The following is a 15,736-nucleotide window of genomic DNA, read 5'->3' as shown; positions in this document are numbered from 1 at the left end:
CTCGGTTTGTCCCCCCTGTGTCCTCCTCTGCATGGGCACAGTACAGGGAGTCTCACACATTGCGGTGGGTTGGAAGTTGGTATTGGCAGCCTTCACAAGTCAGGAACTCCCTGCATTTGGACTATAAGACGCAGTGACTTTTCCCCCCACTTTTGGGGGAGAAAAAGTGAGTCTTATAGTCCAAAAAAATACCGTACATTGCACACACTATAAACACACAATACACAGGCATACAATGTATCCAAAAATAAAAATATACACAAAAAATATTGCTTGACATTTTATTACGCCAGAAGGAGCATGGGACGCTGGTGTAAAAATGATCTGGTCCCCTCCCCACATCACACGGCCCCTCCCCACATCACACGGCCCCTCCCCCGCATGTTGCAGGAAAAATGTGAATGCATTATAGAAGCAGCACTTAGAGTGTCAAAGTCATCCTTCGATCACCGGATCATTTCTGTAGATTTGTATTATTTCTCCAGCGCAGAGCAATGGCGTCTGCAAGGGGTTCGTGACTGGCGCAGCTTCTTCCGAAGGGTTAACAGTCTGCCCGGGCGTTCGCTACATACGCGCTACAGACAGCCAATGAGATGCTAATCCTTCCAACTCATGCAAATGATATGTAAATGTCATACAACTTGGAATTATTAGCAACCCATTTATCAGTTTCGCTGCGCCTGGCGGGATCGCCACCCTATTGGTTCCCACGGGCACTTCTGAGGGCGTTCCCACAACATGAAGACCCTAGCACATAGCCCCTCCTCTCCATAGAACAGAGCATGCTGCTGGCCCGGGAACCGCACACGTCTGTACAATGATCGTTCCAAAACCACAGACCAAAATCATCTCTGTAGTGCGTATGTAGCTCTAAGCAACCTGCAATCAGCTCCTGAAGAACTACAAGTTCCAACATGCCTTGAAACATCATCCTTAGCAACTCCCACAAAATCATCAGCAATTTCAGGACCTTCCCTTCTTGTCGGAAGCAAGGAAGTCAGTTTGTGATTGGTAGTTATTGTTTTAGACACAACATTGTCATTGAAGCTTCTTGAGGACCAGCAGCTTGGACGTCACCCGAGATGTTGGGGGTCACAGAATGCCCGTTATCCGGGAGAGCAGCGGTGGCCCCTCAGTCTGGTCATTTATTAAGAATGTACCCCAATATTCAGCGTAAACAGAACAGCAGTTTGTAACAGCAGCAAAAATGGAGGCCACGTTCCACTTGTGGTGGCCCCAGGACCTCCCGTGTGGCTCAGCTCTGAGAATTGACCTTCTCGCTCCATCCTGACCTCCCTTCCACCTGGCACCATGGCTTCCTCATTCTGCCCACGTCTGGTGGAACTGGTCGGTGAAGTGTCCTCTGTTGATGACAGAAGAGTGGTGGAAACGCCCTCGGGACGCAAAGTCCTTGTTCTCCTCCGTAAGCTGCGTTGTCTCCATTCCCACAGAGCCAAAGGATGGGGTCACCACGTACTGCTCCGCCAGGGTGGGCTTCCGCCTGGGGAGGAGACACAGAGGTAAGACCACCAGAATGAACCAGGATTACACGAGCATTAAACGTGTACCACTTTATAGCTGTATTATTCTATCTATTCTAGGTGGAAATTCAGAATATTACTCACTAGAAGAGCTGGGAATCAGAAGCCCCCTGGAGTTAACAAGCTTACATATAGACACCTTTACTGCCCACCTCAACACCTGGCTGCACCCATCAGGAGGTACTATCCAATTCTCCCACAGGAACCAATCATGTTCTCCCTTCAAGTCCTGCTGTACAATATGGAGCTCTGAAGGAAGAATTAATTGGCTTCTAAGGATCACATTAAAGGAAACGGGGAGGGATATGGAGGTTGCCATATTTATTTCCTGTTAAACAATGCAGACTGTCTGGCTGTCCTGCTGATCCTCTGCCTCATCTGGTATTGTTGAAAAGGAAATAATTATAGCAGCCTCCACATCCTTCTCACTTCAGGTGTCATTTAACAAATATTCTTTCATTTATGAAATAAGCTAGCTTGTGACATCTGAGGGTTCCACCCACCCACCAGATGGTGCATTTTGACAACCCCCTCTACTCAGAGATAACCAGGGATTGTGAATACACCCCTCCCTGCCCCCCACCTGGACTGGATTCAGAGAGATAGGCAAGGTCTCTGATCCTCCATTGGCTAATGCTCTATTGGTTGAGATCAGAGCGATTGCTGAGGGTTCCATCCTATCACAGCCTGGTGCTCCGGAGAGAGGCGGGGCTAGGGCTGTTGTGCTCTACTGGCTGGTGAACTGAGAGACAGCCAGGGATGCAGCCAATCACTGGCCTGTGCTCAGAGGGATGGCTCTCCATTGGTTGGTGGCAATCATCATGTGGACAGCACTGACCTGCACATGGTTGTGGCCAGCAGTCTCACCCAGGCGAAGAAGCTGAAGTTTGCAGCCACCCCTGAAAGAGACCGGAAAGGGTTAAAATTACATCTTATAAACACAGAAAACTGGCAACTGTGCTACTGCCCTCCATCCATCACTGCAGAGATCAGGGCCAGTATAGGAAATGCTCTGCCCACTCCCAACTTCCCCTCCCACCACTGACCCATCCTACCACCACTGACCTGTCCCCCCATCATTGACCTGTCCCCCCCCATACCCCACCACTAACCCATCCTACCACCACTGATCTGTCCCCCCATCATTGACCTGTTCTCCCACCACTGACCTCTCCTCCCACCACTGACCTATCCTCCCACCACTGATCTGTTCCCCCATCATTGACCTCTCCTCCCACCACTGACCTGTCCCCCCACCACCACCACTGACCCCTCCTACCACCACTGACCTGTCCTCCCACCACTCACCTGTCCTCCCATCACTGACCTGTCCTCCCATCACTGACCTGTCCTCACACTAATGACCTGTCCTCACACCAATGACCTGTCCTCACACCAATGACCTGTCCAACCATCACTGACCTGTCCAACCATCACTGACCTGTCCAACCATCACTGACCTGTCCTCACACCAATGACCTGTCCAACCATCACTGACCTGTCCCCCCATCACTGACCTGTCCTCACACCAATGACCTATCCAACCATCACTGACCTGTCCAACCATCGCTGACCTGTTCCCCCATCACTGACCTGTCCTCCCGCCAATGACCTGTCCTCACACCAATGAGGCACACATATATTGTTGTTCTTGGTTGTATATCTGGGTAAGAGCTGCACATTTATTTATTTATTATTTATTTGTTGTATTTATAAAGCGCCAACATATTACGCAGCACATACACACACATACCTGGATTGAGGCCGGGAGACACTCTGCCGATGTAGACATAGAGGATGATGGCGACCCCCATATTGACCAGAGCGTAGATCCACTGAATGATGAACATGATGACGAGGGAGAGGATCGCCTGCGGGGAGGAAGAGAGCGAAGAACATTCAACCAGCGAGTTCAGCCTTGGGGGGATTTCACACTATATACATTCATCCAGTGAGATCAGCCTTGGGGTGCTTTCACACTATATGTCGCCCACCGCCGCCAGCCACAGCCTCAATGTTATGGAGGGGAGAGCCAGGGAGAGGAGCCCTAAGGTGAGGGAGGGGGGGAAACGTCCGCCCTTCCCCGCTGCTCTGCCCAATGCTCCTCTCTGTTGCGCTGCTCCCCTCCAGCTGGGGGGGCACCTATACACCTGGCTACATATACTGGGGACACCTATACACCTGGCTGCATATACTGGGGACACCTATACGCCTGGCTACATATACTGGGGACACCTATACGCCTGGCTACATATACTGGGGCCGCTATACACCTGGCTACATATACTGGGGACACCTATACACCTGGCTGCATATACTGGGGACACCTATACGCCTGGCTACATATACTGGGGACACCTATACACCTGGCTGCATATACTGGGGACACCTATACACCTGGCTACATATACTGGGGCCGCTATACACCTGGCTACATATACTGGGGGCACCTATACACCTGGCTACATATACTGGGGACACCTATACACCTGACTGCATATACTGGGGACACCTATACACCTGGCTACATATACTGGGGCCGCTATACACCTGGCTACATATACTGGGGGCACCTATACACCTGGCTACATATACTGGGGACACCTATACACCTGGCTACATATACTGGGGGCCACTATACACCTGGCTACATATACTGGGGCCGCTAAACACCTGGCTACATATACTGGGGACACCTATACACCTGGCTACATATACTGGGGCCGCTATACACCTGGCTACATATACTGGGGGCACCTATACACCTGGCTACATATACTGGGGACACCTATACACCTGGCTGCATATACTGGGGACACCTATACACCTGGCTACATATACTGGGGACACCTATACACCTGGCTACATATACTGGGGACACCTATACACCTGGCTGCATATACTGGAGACACCTATACACCTGGCTACATATACTGGGGCCGCTATACACCTGGCTACATATACTGGGGCCGCTATACACCTGGCTACATATACTGGGGACACCTATACACCTGGCTGCATATACTGGGGGCACCTATACACCTGGCTACATATACTGGGGACACCTATACATCTGGCTGCATATACTGGGGACACCTATACACCTGGCTACATATACTGGGGCCGCTATACACCTGGCTACAAATACTGGGGCCACTATACACCTGGCTACATATACTGGGGCCGCTAACCACCTGGCTACATATACTGGGGCCGCTATACACCTGGCTACATACACTGGGGCCGCTAAACACCTGGCTACATATACTGGGGCCGCTATACACCTGGCTACATATACTGGGGCCGCTATACACCTGGCTACATATACTGGGGCCGCTAAACACCTGGCTACATATACTGGGGCCGCTAAACACCTGGCTACATATACTGGGGCCGCTAAAAACCTGGCTACATATACTGGGGCCGCTAAACACCTGGCTACATATACTGGGGCCGCTATACACCTGGCTACATATACTGGGGCCGCTATACACCTGGCTACATATACTGGGGCCGCTATACACCTGGCTACATATACTGGGGCCGCTATATACCTAGCTACATATACTAGGGCCGCTATACACCTGGCTACATATACTTGGGACACCTATACACCTGGCTGCATATACTGGGGACACCTATACACCTGGCTACATATACTGGGGACACCTATACACCTGGCTGCATATACTGGGGACACCTATACACCTGGCTACATATACTGGGGCCGCTATACACCTGGCTACATATATCTTGGGGCCGCCATACACCTGGCTACATATACTGGGGCCGCTATACACCTGGCTACATATACTGGGGCCGCTATACACCTGGCTACATATACTGGGGCCGCTATACACCTGGCTACATATACTGGGGCCGCTATACACCTGGTTACATATACTGGGGCCGCTATACACCTGGCTACATATACTGGGGCCGCTAAACACCTGGCTACATATACTGGGGCCGCTAAACACCTGGCTACATATACTGGGGCCGCTAAACACCTGGCTACATATACTGGGGCCGCTATACACCTGGCTACATATACTGGGGCCGCTATACACCTGGCTACATATACTGGGGCCGCTATACACCTGGCTACATATACTGGGGCCGCTATACACCTGGCTACATATACTGGGGCCGCTATACACCTGGCTACATATACTGGGGCCGCTATACACCTGGCTACATATACTGGGGCCGCTATACACCTGGCTACATATACTGGGGCCGCTATACACCTGGCTACATATACTGGGGCCGCTAAACACCTGGCTACATATACTGGGGCCGCTAAACACCTGGCTACATATACTGGGGCCGCTATACACCTGGCTACATATACTGGGGACACTATACACCTGGCTACATATACTGGGGACACCTATACACCTGGCTACATATACTGGGGACACCTATACACCTGGCTACATATACTGAGGACACCTATACACCTGGCTACATATACTGGGGACACCTATACACCTGGCTACATATACTGGGGCCGCTATACACCTGGCTACATATACTGGGGGCACCTATACACCTGGCTACATATACTGGGGACACCTATACACCTGGCTACATATACTGGGGGCCACTATACACCTGGCTACATATACTGGGGCCGCTAAACACCTGGCTACATATACTGGGGACACCTATACACCTGGCTACATATACTGGGGCCGCTATACACCTGGCTACATATACTGGGGGCACCTATACACCTGGCTACATATACTGGGGACACCTATACACCTGGCTGCATATACTGGGGACACCTATACACCTGGCTACATATACTGGGGACACCTATACACCTGGCTGCATATACTGGAGACACCTATACACCTGGCTACATATACTGGGGCCGCTATACACCTGGCTACATATACTGGGGCCGCTATACACCTGGCTACATATACTGGGGACACCTATACACCTGGCTGCATATACTGGGGGCACCTATACACCTGGCTACATATACTGGGGACACCTATACATCTGGCTGCATATACTGGGGACACCTATACACCTGGCTACATATACTGGGGCCGCTATACACCTGGCTACAAATACTGGGGCCACTATACACCTGGCTACATATACTGGGGCCGCTAACCACCTGGCTACATATACTGGGGCCGCTATACACCTGGCTACATACACTGGGGCCGCTAAACACCTGGCTACATATACTGGGGCCGCTATACACCTGGCTACATATACTGGGGCCGCTATACACCTGGCTACATATACTGGGGCCGCTAAACACCTGGCTACATATACTGGGGCCGCTAAACACCTGGCTACATATACTGGGGCCGCTAAAAACCTGGCTACATATACTGGGGCCGCTAAACACCTGGCTACATATACTGGGGCCGCTATACACCTGGCTACATATACTGGGGCCGCTATACACCTGGCTACATATACTGGGGCCGCTATATACCTAGCTACATATACTAGGGCCGCTATACACCTGGCTACATATACTTGGGACACCTATACACCTGGCTGCATATACTGGGGACACCTATACACCTGGCTACATATACTGGGGCCGCTATACACCTGGCTACATATATCTTGGGGCCGCCATACACCTGGCTACATATACTGGGGCCGCTATACACCTGGCTACATATACTGGGGCCGCTATACACCTGGCTACATATACTGGGGCCGCTATACACCTGGCTACATATACTGGGGCCGCTATACACCTGGCTACATATACTGGGGCCGCTATACACCTGGTTACATATACTGGGGCCGCTATACACCTGGCTACATATACTGGGGCCGCTAAACACCTGGCTACATATACTGGGGCCGCTAAACACGTGGCTACATATACTGGGGCCGCTAAACACCTGGCTACATATACTGGGGCCGCTATACACCTGGCTACATATACTGGGGCCGCTATACACCTGGCTACATATACTGGGGCCGCTATACACCTGGCTACATATACTGGGGCCGCTATACACCTGGCTACATATACTGGGGCCGCTATACACCTGGCTACATATACTGGGGCCGCTATACACCTGGCTACATATACTGGGGCCGCTAAACACCTGGCTACATATACTGGGGCCGCTAAACACCTGGCTACATATACTGGGGCCGCTATACACCCGGCTACATATACTGGGGACACTATACACCTGGCTACATATACTGGGGACACCTATACACCTGGCTACATATACTGGGGACACCTATACACCTGGCTACATATACTGAGGACACCTATACACCTGGCTACATATACTGGGGACACCTATACACCTGGCTACATATACTGGGGACACCTATACACCTGGCTACATATACTGCGGGGACATATACACCTGGCTATACTGGGGACACCTATACACCTGGCTACATATACTGGGGACACCTATACACCTGGCTACATATACTGGGGACACCTATACACCTGGCTACATATACTGGGGACATATACACCTGGCTACATATACTGCGGGGACATATACACCTGGCTATACTGGGGATACCTATACACCTGGCTACATATACTGGGGACACCTATACACCTGGCTACATATACTGAGGACACCTATACACCTGGCTATATATACTGGGGACACCTATACACCTGGCTACATATACTGGGGACATATACACCTGGCTACATATACTGCGGGGACATATACACCTGGCTATACTGGGGACACCTATACACCTGGCTACATATACTGGGGACACCTATACACCTGGCTACATATACTGGGGACATATTCACCTGGCTACATATACTGCGAACACGTATACACCTGGCTATACTGGGGACACCTGAACACCTGGTTACATATACTGGGGACACCTGGCTATACTGGGGACACCTATAGACCTGGCTACCTATTCTGTGGACATCTATACACTTGGCCACCTATTCTGGGGACAACTATACACATGGCTACTTATACTGGGGACACCTATAGACCTGGCTAGCTATACTGGGGGTACCTATTTTGGAAGAACTGCTGTCAGATATGTATTTTTGGGGAACCGCTGATGCCAGATTACGTGTATTTTGGGGATCCGCTGCCAGATTGTGTATGTTGGGGACCACTACTGCCAGATTACATGTATTTTGGGTGTTACGTGTATTTTGGGTGATCCACTAACAGGTTTCACGTATTTTGGGGAACTGCTTCCAGATCATGTGTATGTTGGGGGAACTGCTGCTGCCAGATTGTCTATTTTGGGGGAACCACTGCCATATTATCTGTATTTTGGAGCAACCTCTGCCAGATTATGTGTATTTTTGGTGAAATGCTGTCAGACTACATCTACTTTTTGGGGGATACACTACGATGGAGCTCAAACTTCCCCTGGCAGTCCTTTTATGCCACTGCTAAGGCCATGTATATTTGGCCCCACCCATGACCACGCCCACACTATGCCTAGAGGTTTTTGGGGTGAGTCCACTCACTTCTTTTTCCAGGACTAGACTGGACTAATATATATATATATATATATATATATATATATATATATATATATATATATATATATATATATATATATATATATATATATATATATATATATATATATATATATATATATATATATATATATATATATATATATAAATAAAACAACTGATATCTACCTGAGAAGGATTGTTTACCCGGTTCAGCGCTGTACATAGCAGATTTCAGCAATAATCTGATCTAATATCACTTGTCCTGCCTCTGTGGCTACATTTTCTACCACCTGACTGCTTACTGATTTTTTTGCATAATAAGAGTAGTCCGGAGAGCAGCGATCAGGGCCGGATTTACCATAAGGCACCGCAGGCACGTGCCTACAGGCGTCTGATGATGGAAGGCCGGCTATGCAGAGAGAGTCCTGATGATTGTAAATGAGAGGTCACTCACCCAGCTCTCTGCATTCCACTGATAAGTTCTCCCTTCAGTCAGGGACACCTCTAGCTACTTGATAATGAGGGTACCTCTGGCTACCTAATACTTGGGGACACCTGTAGCGACCTATGACGGGCAAGGGAAGTAAGAGAGAAGTGACAGCCGGGACAGTCAGCACACTTGTGGTGCAGTTCGGCAGGTGTTTGTAGGTTCATGGAGGGCGGAGTCTAAGGTGCCAGGACATCTTTCCCTATAGGCTCCTGTGGGGTAAATCTGGGCCTGGCAGCGATATACCCCACCTTCTCCCCGCGGAAAGGCCTTTCTCACCCCGATGAAGGACACCCAGTGGTTGCACAGCTTGCTGTAGAATGATGCCGACAAACTCTGGATCTCAAACTCCGGAACCTTCTGCTTCAGTTCTGGATCTGCAGGAAGACGCACATGGCATATGGTCAGTAACTGCACAGATTAAAGAGAACCTGTCCTAATGCAAATATAGTGTAAGCTTCTAAAGCAGGCCATACACTGGCTCGATTCACGGCCGTTTCGACAGCAGATCCGATCCTGGGATCGGATCTGCTGCCAATCGCTTGCGCTAAACGCACCCGCCGATCCGATTCCCTCCCGAAATCGGATCGGACCGTCGATCGCGCCGTGCGGGAAATTACCCTCGATCGCCCGGCGGTAGGAGCGCGTCGCTTGCGGCGTACGATTCGGGCCCGATCCGAGCATGTATACATTACCTGAAGCTGGCTCCGGGGTCCTCTTCTCCTCGCTGCACCGCATTTCCGCATGTCCCAGTGTACGCTTATACTTCCTGTGTCACTCCGGTGACCAGGAAGTTGAAATAGAGGGCGCTCTATTTGAACTTCCTGGTCACGGAGTAACACAGGAAGCGCCGGGATGGAGCAAGAACAGCGGTGCGGTGCAGTGCGGAGAAGACGCCCGGGAGCCAGCCTCAGGTAATGTATACGGGGGGGGGGGGGGACAGGCGGCAGGAGCAGCTGAACAGATTGTGATCGGTTTCAGGCTGAAATCGATTCACAATCTGTTTGCAGTAAAGGCAGCCATACGATCCCTATCTGATCAGATTCGATCAGATAGGGATCTGTCAGCTGGTCGATCTAATGGCACATCGACCAGTGTATGGCCACCTTTACGGACAAGCCTCTTTCCCTCCAGGGCGTAACTACTGGGGGTGCAGCCCCTCCCTGTAGGGCAAAACTACCAGGGGTGCAGCCCCCTCTCTCTGGATAGTCTTCAATTGTGACAGCACCAATGGGCCAAGACGTGCAATGTTCAGCCCCGGAGTGCACAGGCACTAGTATCAAAAAAGTTGTCAGGATCAGCACCATCTAAAAAAGTATTTATTATAGCTCTTTAAAATGCATGACAAGCATTAAAAAATGTGTGTGCCGGGTCACCATGATGCACGGCGTTAATGAACAGAGTTCTTTCCTCAGATAATGTCGGAACGCACTCATACAACTGCACCAAAAAGCCTATTCTTTTTAGTCCTAGAGAGGACCTGATGGAGAACTGTGTACTTCATATTAGCATATACACATATTCAACAGGTAATCCTGCCAGTGAAAGTCACATGATGTTAACCAATAACAAACACAGAATGACTGTTATGTCACAGACAGCCATCAATCATCCATAATGTTAAGATCCACAGTAATATAATCAATCAGAAAAGGCTGTCCAGCCAAAGGAGTGATTTGGAACTTTCGAGGAATCCTGAACTCAGATTCACTCACCAGCGCCCACCGAGCGCACGCGACCCGTCATGTATTTTAAAGAGCTATAATAAATACTTTTTAAGATGGTGTTGATCCCGACAACTTTTTTGCCCCCTCTCTGTGGGGAATAACTACTGGGGATATCTGGTCATTGTACAGGGAGTGCAGAATTATTAGGCAAATGAGTATTTTGACCACATCATCCTCTTTATGCATGTTGTCTTACTCCAAGCTGTATAGGCTCGAAAGCCTACTACCAATTAAGCATATTAGGTGATGTGCATCTCTGTAATGAGAAGGGGTGTGGTCTAATGACATCAACACCCTATATCAGGTGTGCATAATTATTAGGCAACTTCCTTTCCATTGGCAAAATGGGTCAAAAGAAGGACTTGACAGGCTCAGAAAAGTCAAAAATAGTGAGATATCTTGCAGAGGGATGCAGCACTCTTAAAATTGCAAAGCTTCTGAAGCGCGATCATCGAACAATCAAGCTTTCATTCAAAATAGTCAACAGGGTCGCAAGAAGCGTGTGGAAAAACCAAGGCGCAAAATAACTGCCCATGAACTGAGAAAAGTCAAGCGTGCAGCTGCCAAGATGCCACTTGCCACCAGTTTGGCCATATTTCAGAGCTGCAACATCACTGGAGTGTCTAAAAGCACAAGGTGTGCAATACTCAGAGACATGGCCAAGGTAAGAAAGGCTGAAAGACGACCACCACTGAACAAGACACACAAGCTGAAACGTCAAGACTGGGCCAAGAAATATCTAAAGACTGATTTTTCTAAGGTTTTATGGACTGATGAAATGAGAGTGAGTCTTGATGGGCCAGATGGATGGGCCCGTGGCTAGATTGGTAAAGGGCAGAGAGCTCCAGTCCGATTCAGACGCCAGCAAGGTGGAGGTGGAGTACTGGTTTGGGCTGGTATCATCAAAGATGAGCTTGTGGGGCCTTTTCGGGTTGAGGATGGAGTCAAGCTCAACTCCCAGTCCTACTTCCAGTTTCTGGAAGACACTTTCTTCAAGCAGTGGTACAGGAAGAAGTCTGCATCCTTCAAGAAAAACATGATTTTCATGCAGGACAATGCTCCATCACACGCGTCCAAGTACTCCACAGCGTGGCTGGCAAGAAAGGGTATAAAAGAAGAAAAAACTAATGACATGGCCTCCTTGTTCACGTGATCTGAACCCTATTGAGAACCTGTGGTCCATCATAAAATGTGATATTTACAAGGAGGGAAAACAGTACACCTCTCTGAACAGTGTCTGGGAGGCTATGGTTGCTGCTGCACGCAATGTTGATGGTGAACAGATCAAAACACTGACAGAATCCATGGATGGCAGGATTTTGAGTGTCCTTGCAAAGAAAGGTGGCTATATTGGCCACTGATTTGTTTTTGTTTTGTTTTTGAATGTCAGAAATGTATATTTGTGAATGTTGAGATGTTATATTGGTTTCACTGGTAAAAAATAAATAATTGAAATGGGTATATATTTGTTTTTTGTTAAGTTGCCTAATAATTATGCACAGTAATAGTCACCTGCACACACAGATATCCCCCTAAAATAGCTAAAACTAAAAACAAACTAAAAACTACTTTCACAAATATTCAGCTTTGATATTAATTAGTTTTTTGGGTTCGTTGAGAACATGGTTGTTGTTCAATAATAAAATTATTCCTCAAAAATACAACTTGCCTAATAATTCTGCACTCCCTGTATGCTCTTCACATTATTTTGAAGCTCTCCTCTTTATAGGGTCTAATGGGCTCTGTTTGGACTGTATGAAATCAGTCCAGAGCAATTTAGCTGGGCTGTGTATTCTGAAATCTCACCATCCTGAACTTACAGACTGTCCAGAAAGCTGGCGGTGAAGCAGAACTCCCAGGAGTGTGTAAAGGGCTACAATGGACCAAAAAGCCCTCTTACTAAAATGTTAACCAAAACAAAAGCCTGCCTTCTCCTGAAGTTAAGATAGATGTATATTTTCTGAGAGGTCATTTTCAGGTCACCCAGACTAACTCATAAACAGGTGTGCTGTTATTGGATGTAAGCCTGGACAATAAACATTTGCAGAAACCCTTTGCAGCTCATGTAATCTTGGTATTTATGGTTTTATGGCATTTGGATAAGCTTTGTTTCTGTTTGGTCTGTTTCCTGAAGCTCTAGGATGGGAAGCTCTTGACTCTCGCATGGTTAGTCTGAGTTATCAGAACTTTGTCAGTTATGCATGTTAGCCATGTGCAGGACCATACCAGACAGCGCAGACATGGGGCCCTCCACAATATATCCCCCTCATTCAAGGAGCAGGTGGACTCGCCCCAGGAGGACTAGGCTTCAGGTTGGGCGGTGTTCAGCCAGGAGGATTTTGGTGGAAGGCCAGTGGATGGGGCCCTAAGCATTGAAGATAAAATAGACAACTAAACATGACTATTGATTCGGGTTATATCATATATACATTGGGTTGGAGGACAGGGTGGGGGAGGGACGTTTTATCATTTAGGGTTGTTCATAGAGAGGCAAGGTTAGGGTGAGTGGAGGATAGTTTTATTGGTTAGGGTTAGAGTACTGGGAGGGTAGTTTTATCAGTTGGGGTAGAAAGAGAATAGTTTAGCTGGTTAGGGGTAGAATAGGGGTGGGTGGTTGTATCAGTTAGGGGTCAGGATAGGTTAGGAGTAGGGTACTTTATTATTTGGGTTACATAGAAGGCAGTTTAGCTGAAAGAGTAGGCAGAGGAAGGTTCCGTCATTTCGTGGATAAAGCGTAGGGGGAGGATGGGTTTATCAGTCAATAATAGCGGATGGGGGGCAGGGCTATTAGTTAGGAGATAGGGTAGGGTAGTTTTAATGGCCAGAGGATATGGTAAAGAGGTATTATTTATGAGGGGTGGGGGAGGCATGTTATTAGTTAGGGTATAGGGGAGGGAGTGTCATGAAAAGGGTTTTCGTTAAGGCGGGAGACGTGAAGGCTTGGTGTTGGGGAATGGGATTAGTTCAGGTTTAAAAAGGTACCTAAAGTTAAAAAAAAAAAAAAAAAAAAAAAAAAGAAAAGAAAAAGTTACACTCACCTCAGTAGTGGGAGCCTCTAGTTGGTCCATCGGCTTCTGGGATCGTCCTGAGGCCCACCATTCCCACCCAGGGTCCCTCTGCACCTTTCCCGTGCTTCCGGCTGTGGATGTGCACATCCGTACTTAGTGTGTACGTAAAGTCCATGCATGCCCAGTAGAATAAAGTGCTTGTGCGGGGCTTTCTTCTTCTGAGCAGCTTCAGTCTACTGGGAATGTGTGGACCTCACTTGAGCATGCCCAGTGTGGATGAGCTCATCCAAGAATGTGGCCAGAAGATGAAGAGGAACACTGGAATTGCTCCACCAGGATCTAGGAAGTCTCTGGACCTTTTTAGAGGTCTCCAACTATGGAGGTGAGTATCTAACTCTCCCCTCTCCCCATTCCAGGGAACACAATATGAAATTCTGGACACACATAGTGTCACACAGCCAAGTTAGGAAATCATCAGCAACCAGGCAGCCAAAACATACTGGTACTAAACTGGTGCCACATCCTCCTGCTCCAACTGCAGTTACTGCACTGATGTTTAAAGTAGAACTCCAACTAAACTTTTATTTCAAATTTAGTGCAGAGGGCTAAGGATCTGTCTTGGGTTTTTACTGCTATCCGTTTTTCTGTTGGGGAAACTTCCATCTCGCTTCCTGTGTTGCCCCTGATAACAGGAAGTGAGTGCCACAGCAATAGCTGTCCCTCAGTAATACAGGCAGTCATAAAAACCTGGAAAATCAGACAATTTATTCACGCACTGCTACTGTCCTGTATAGGCTTTGAAAGATTCCTTTGCTTCCTGCGAATGGAAGTAAAGGAAATCTCTCTGACAGCAGTGGCAGTTGAGTGGTGGGAGAAGCTAGCATATAGAGAGGAGCAGCATATGAGGAGTAGTGGGAGGAGCCAGTGTAGAGATCTGCAGAGAGGAGCAGCATATGAGGAGTAGTGGGAGGAGCCACTGTAGAGATCTGCAGAGTGAAGCAGCATATGAGGAGTAGTGGGAGGAGCCACTGTAGAGATCTGCAGAGAGGAGCAGCATATGAGGAGTAGTGGGAGGAGCCACTGTAGATATCTGCAGAGTGAAGCAGCATATGAGTAGTGGGAGGAGCCAGTGTAGAAATCTGTAGAGAAGCGCAGCATGAGTGGTCCTCTCTATAAATCAATACATTTATAGAGAGGAGCAGCAGATGAGGATTAGTGAGAGGAGCTCCAACAAAGTAGAAAGAGGCACTCCACAGGCTTCAAACTTTCATTTATGGTTTATTCAAGCATGGACACATACATGTTACGGGTCACCTGATCCTTGAGGAAGGGTCAGGTGACCCGTAACGTGTACGTCAGTGATGCTCGGATACCCCCCAATCACGGATCCGCATGCGGCCGTGATTATTGGAGCCGCATCCGTATCAACCCGTGATCGCGTCCCGTATTTTTTTCCGCAACCGGCTCGACCCGTCTTTAGTATTATAGAA

General features: G+C 48.5%; 1 protein-coding gene across 7 annotated transcripts in view; it reads right to left on the bottom strand.

Moving 5' to 3' along the window:
* Positions 1-375: 375 nt before the first annotated feature.
* The window catches only part of SLC12A8 (solute carrier family 12 member 8), an 84,107-nt gene continuing 68,746 nt past the window's right edge, over positions 376-15,736 (bottom strand). For 6 of the 7 annotated variants that reach the window (XM_068246251.1, XM_068246249.1, XM_068246255.1 and 3 more), the window contains 4 exons: positions 9,791-9,888; positions 3,295-3,412; positions 2,380-2,440; positions 376-1,501 (listed from right to left, as the gene is read on the bottom strand). In XM_068246251.1, coding sequence (XP_068102352.1) covers positions 1,321-1,501; positions 2,380-2,440; positions 3,295-3,412; positions 9,791-9,888 — 458 coding nt within the window. In that variant the 3' untranslated portion in view covers positions 376-1,320. Of the gene's footprint in view, positions 1,502-2,379; positions 2,441-3,294; positions 3,413-9,790; positions 9,889-13,477; positions 13,604-15,736 lie in introns of those variants that run through there. The other variant, XM_068246256.1, reaches the window with a different exon arrangement.

The sequence above is a fragment of the Hyperolius riggenbachi genome, chromosome 7, assembly GCF_040937935.1.
Source record: "Hyperolius riggenbachi isolate aHypRig1 chromosome 7, aHypRig1.pri, whole genome shotgun sequence".
Classification (NCBI taxonomy): Eukaryota; Metazoa; Chordata; class Amphibia; order Anura; family Hyperoliidae; genus Hyperolius; species Hyperolius riggenbachi.
Note: the sequence above shows the minus strand (reverse complement) of the source record. Positions and strands in the feature narration are given on the sequence as shown.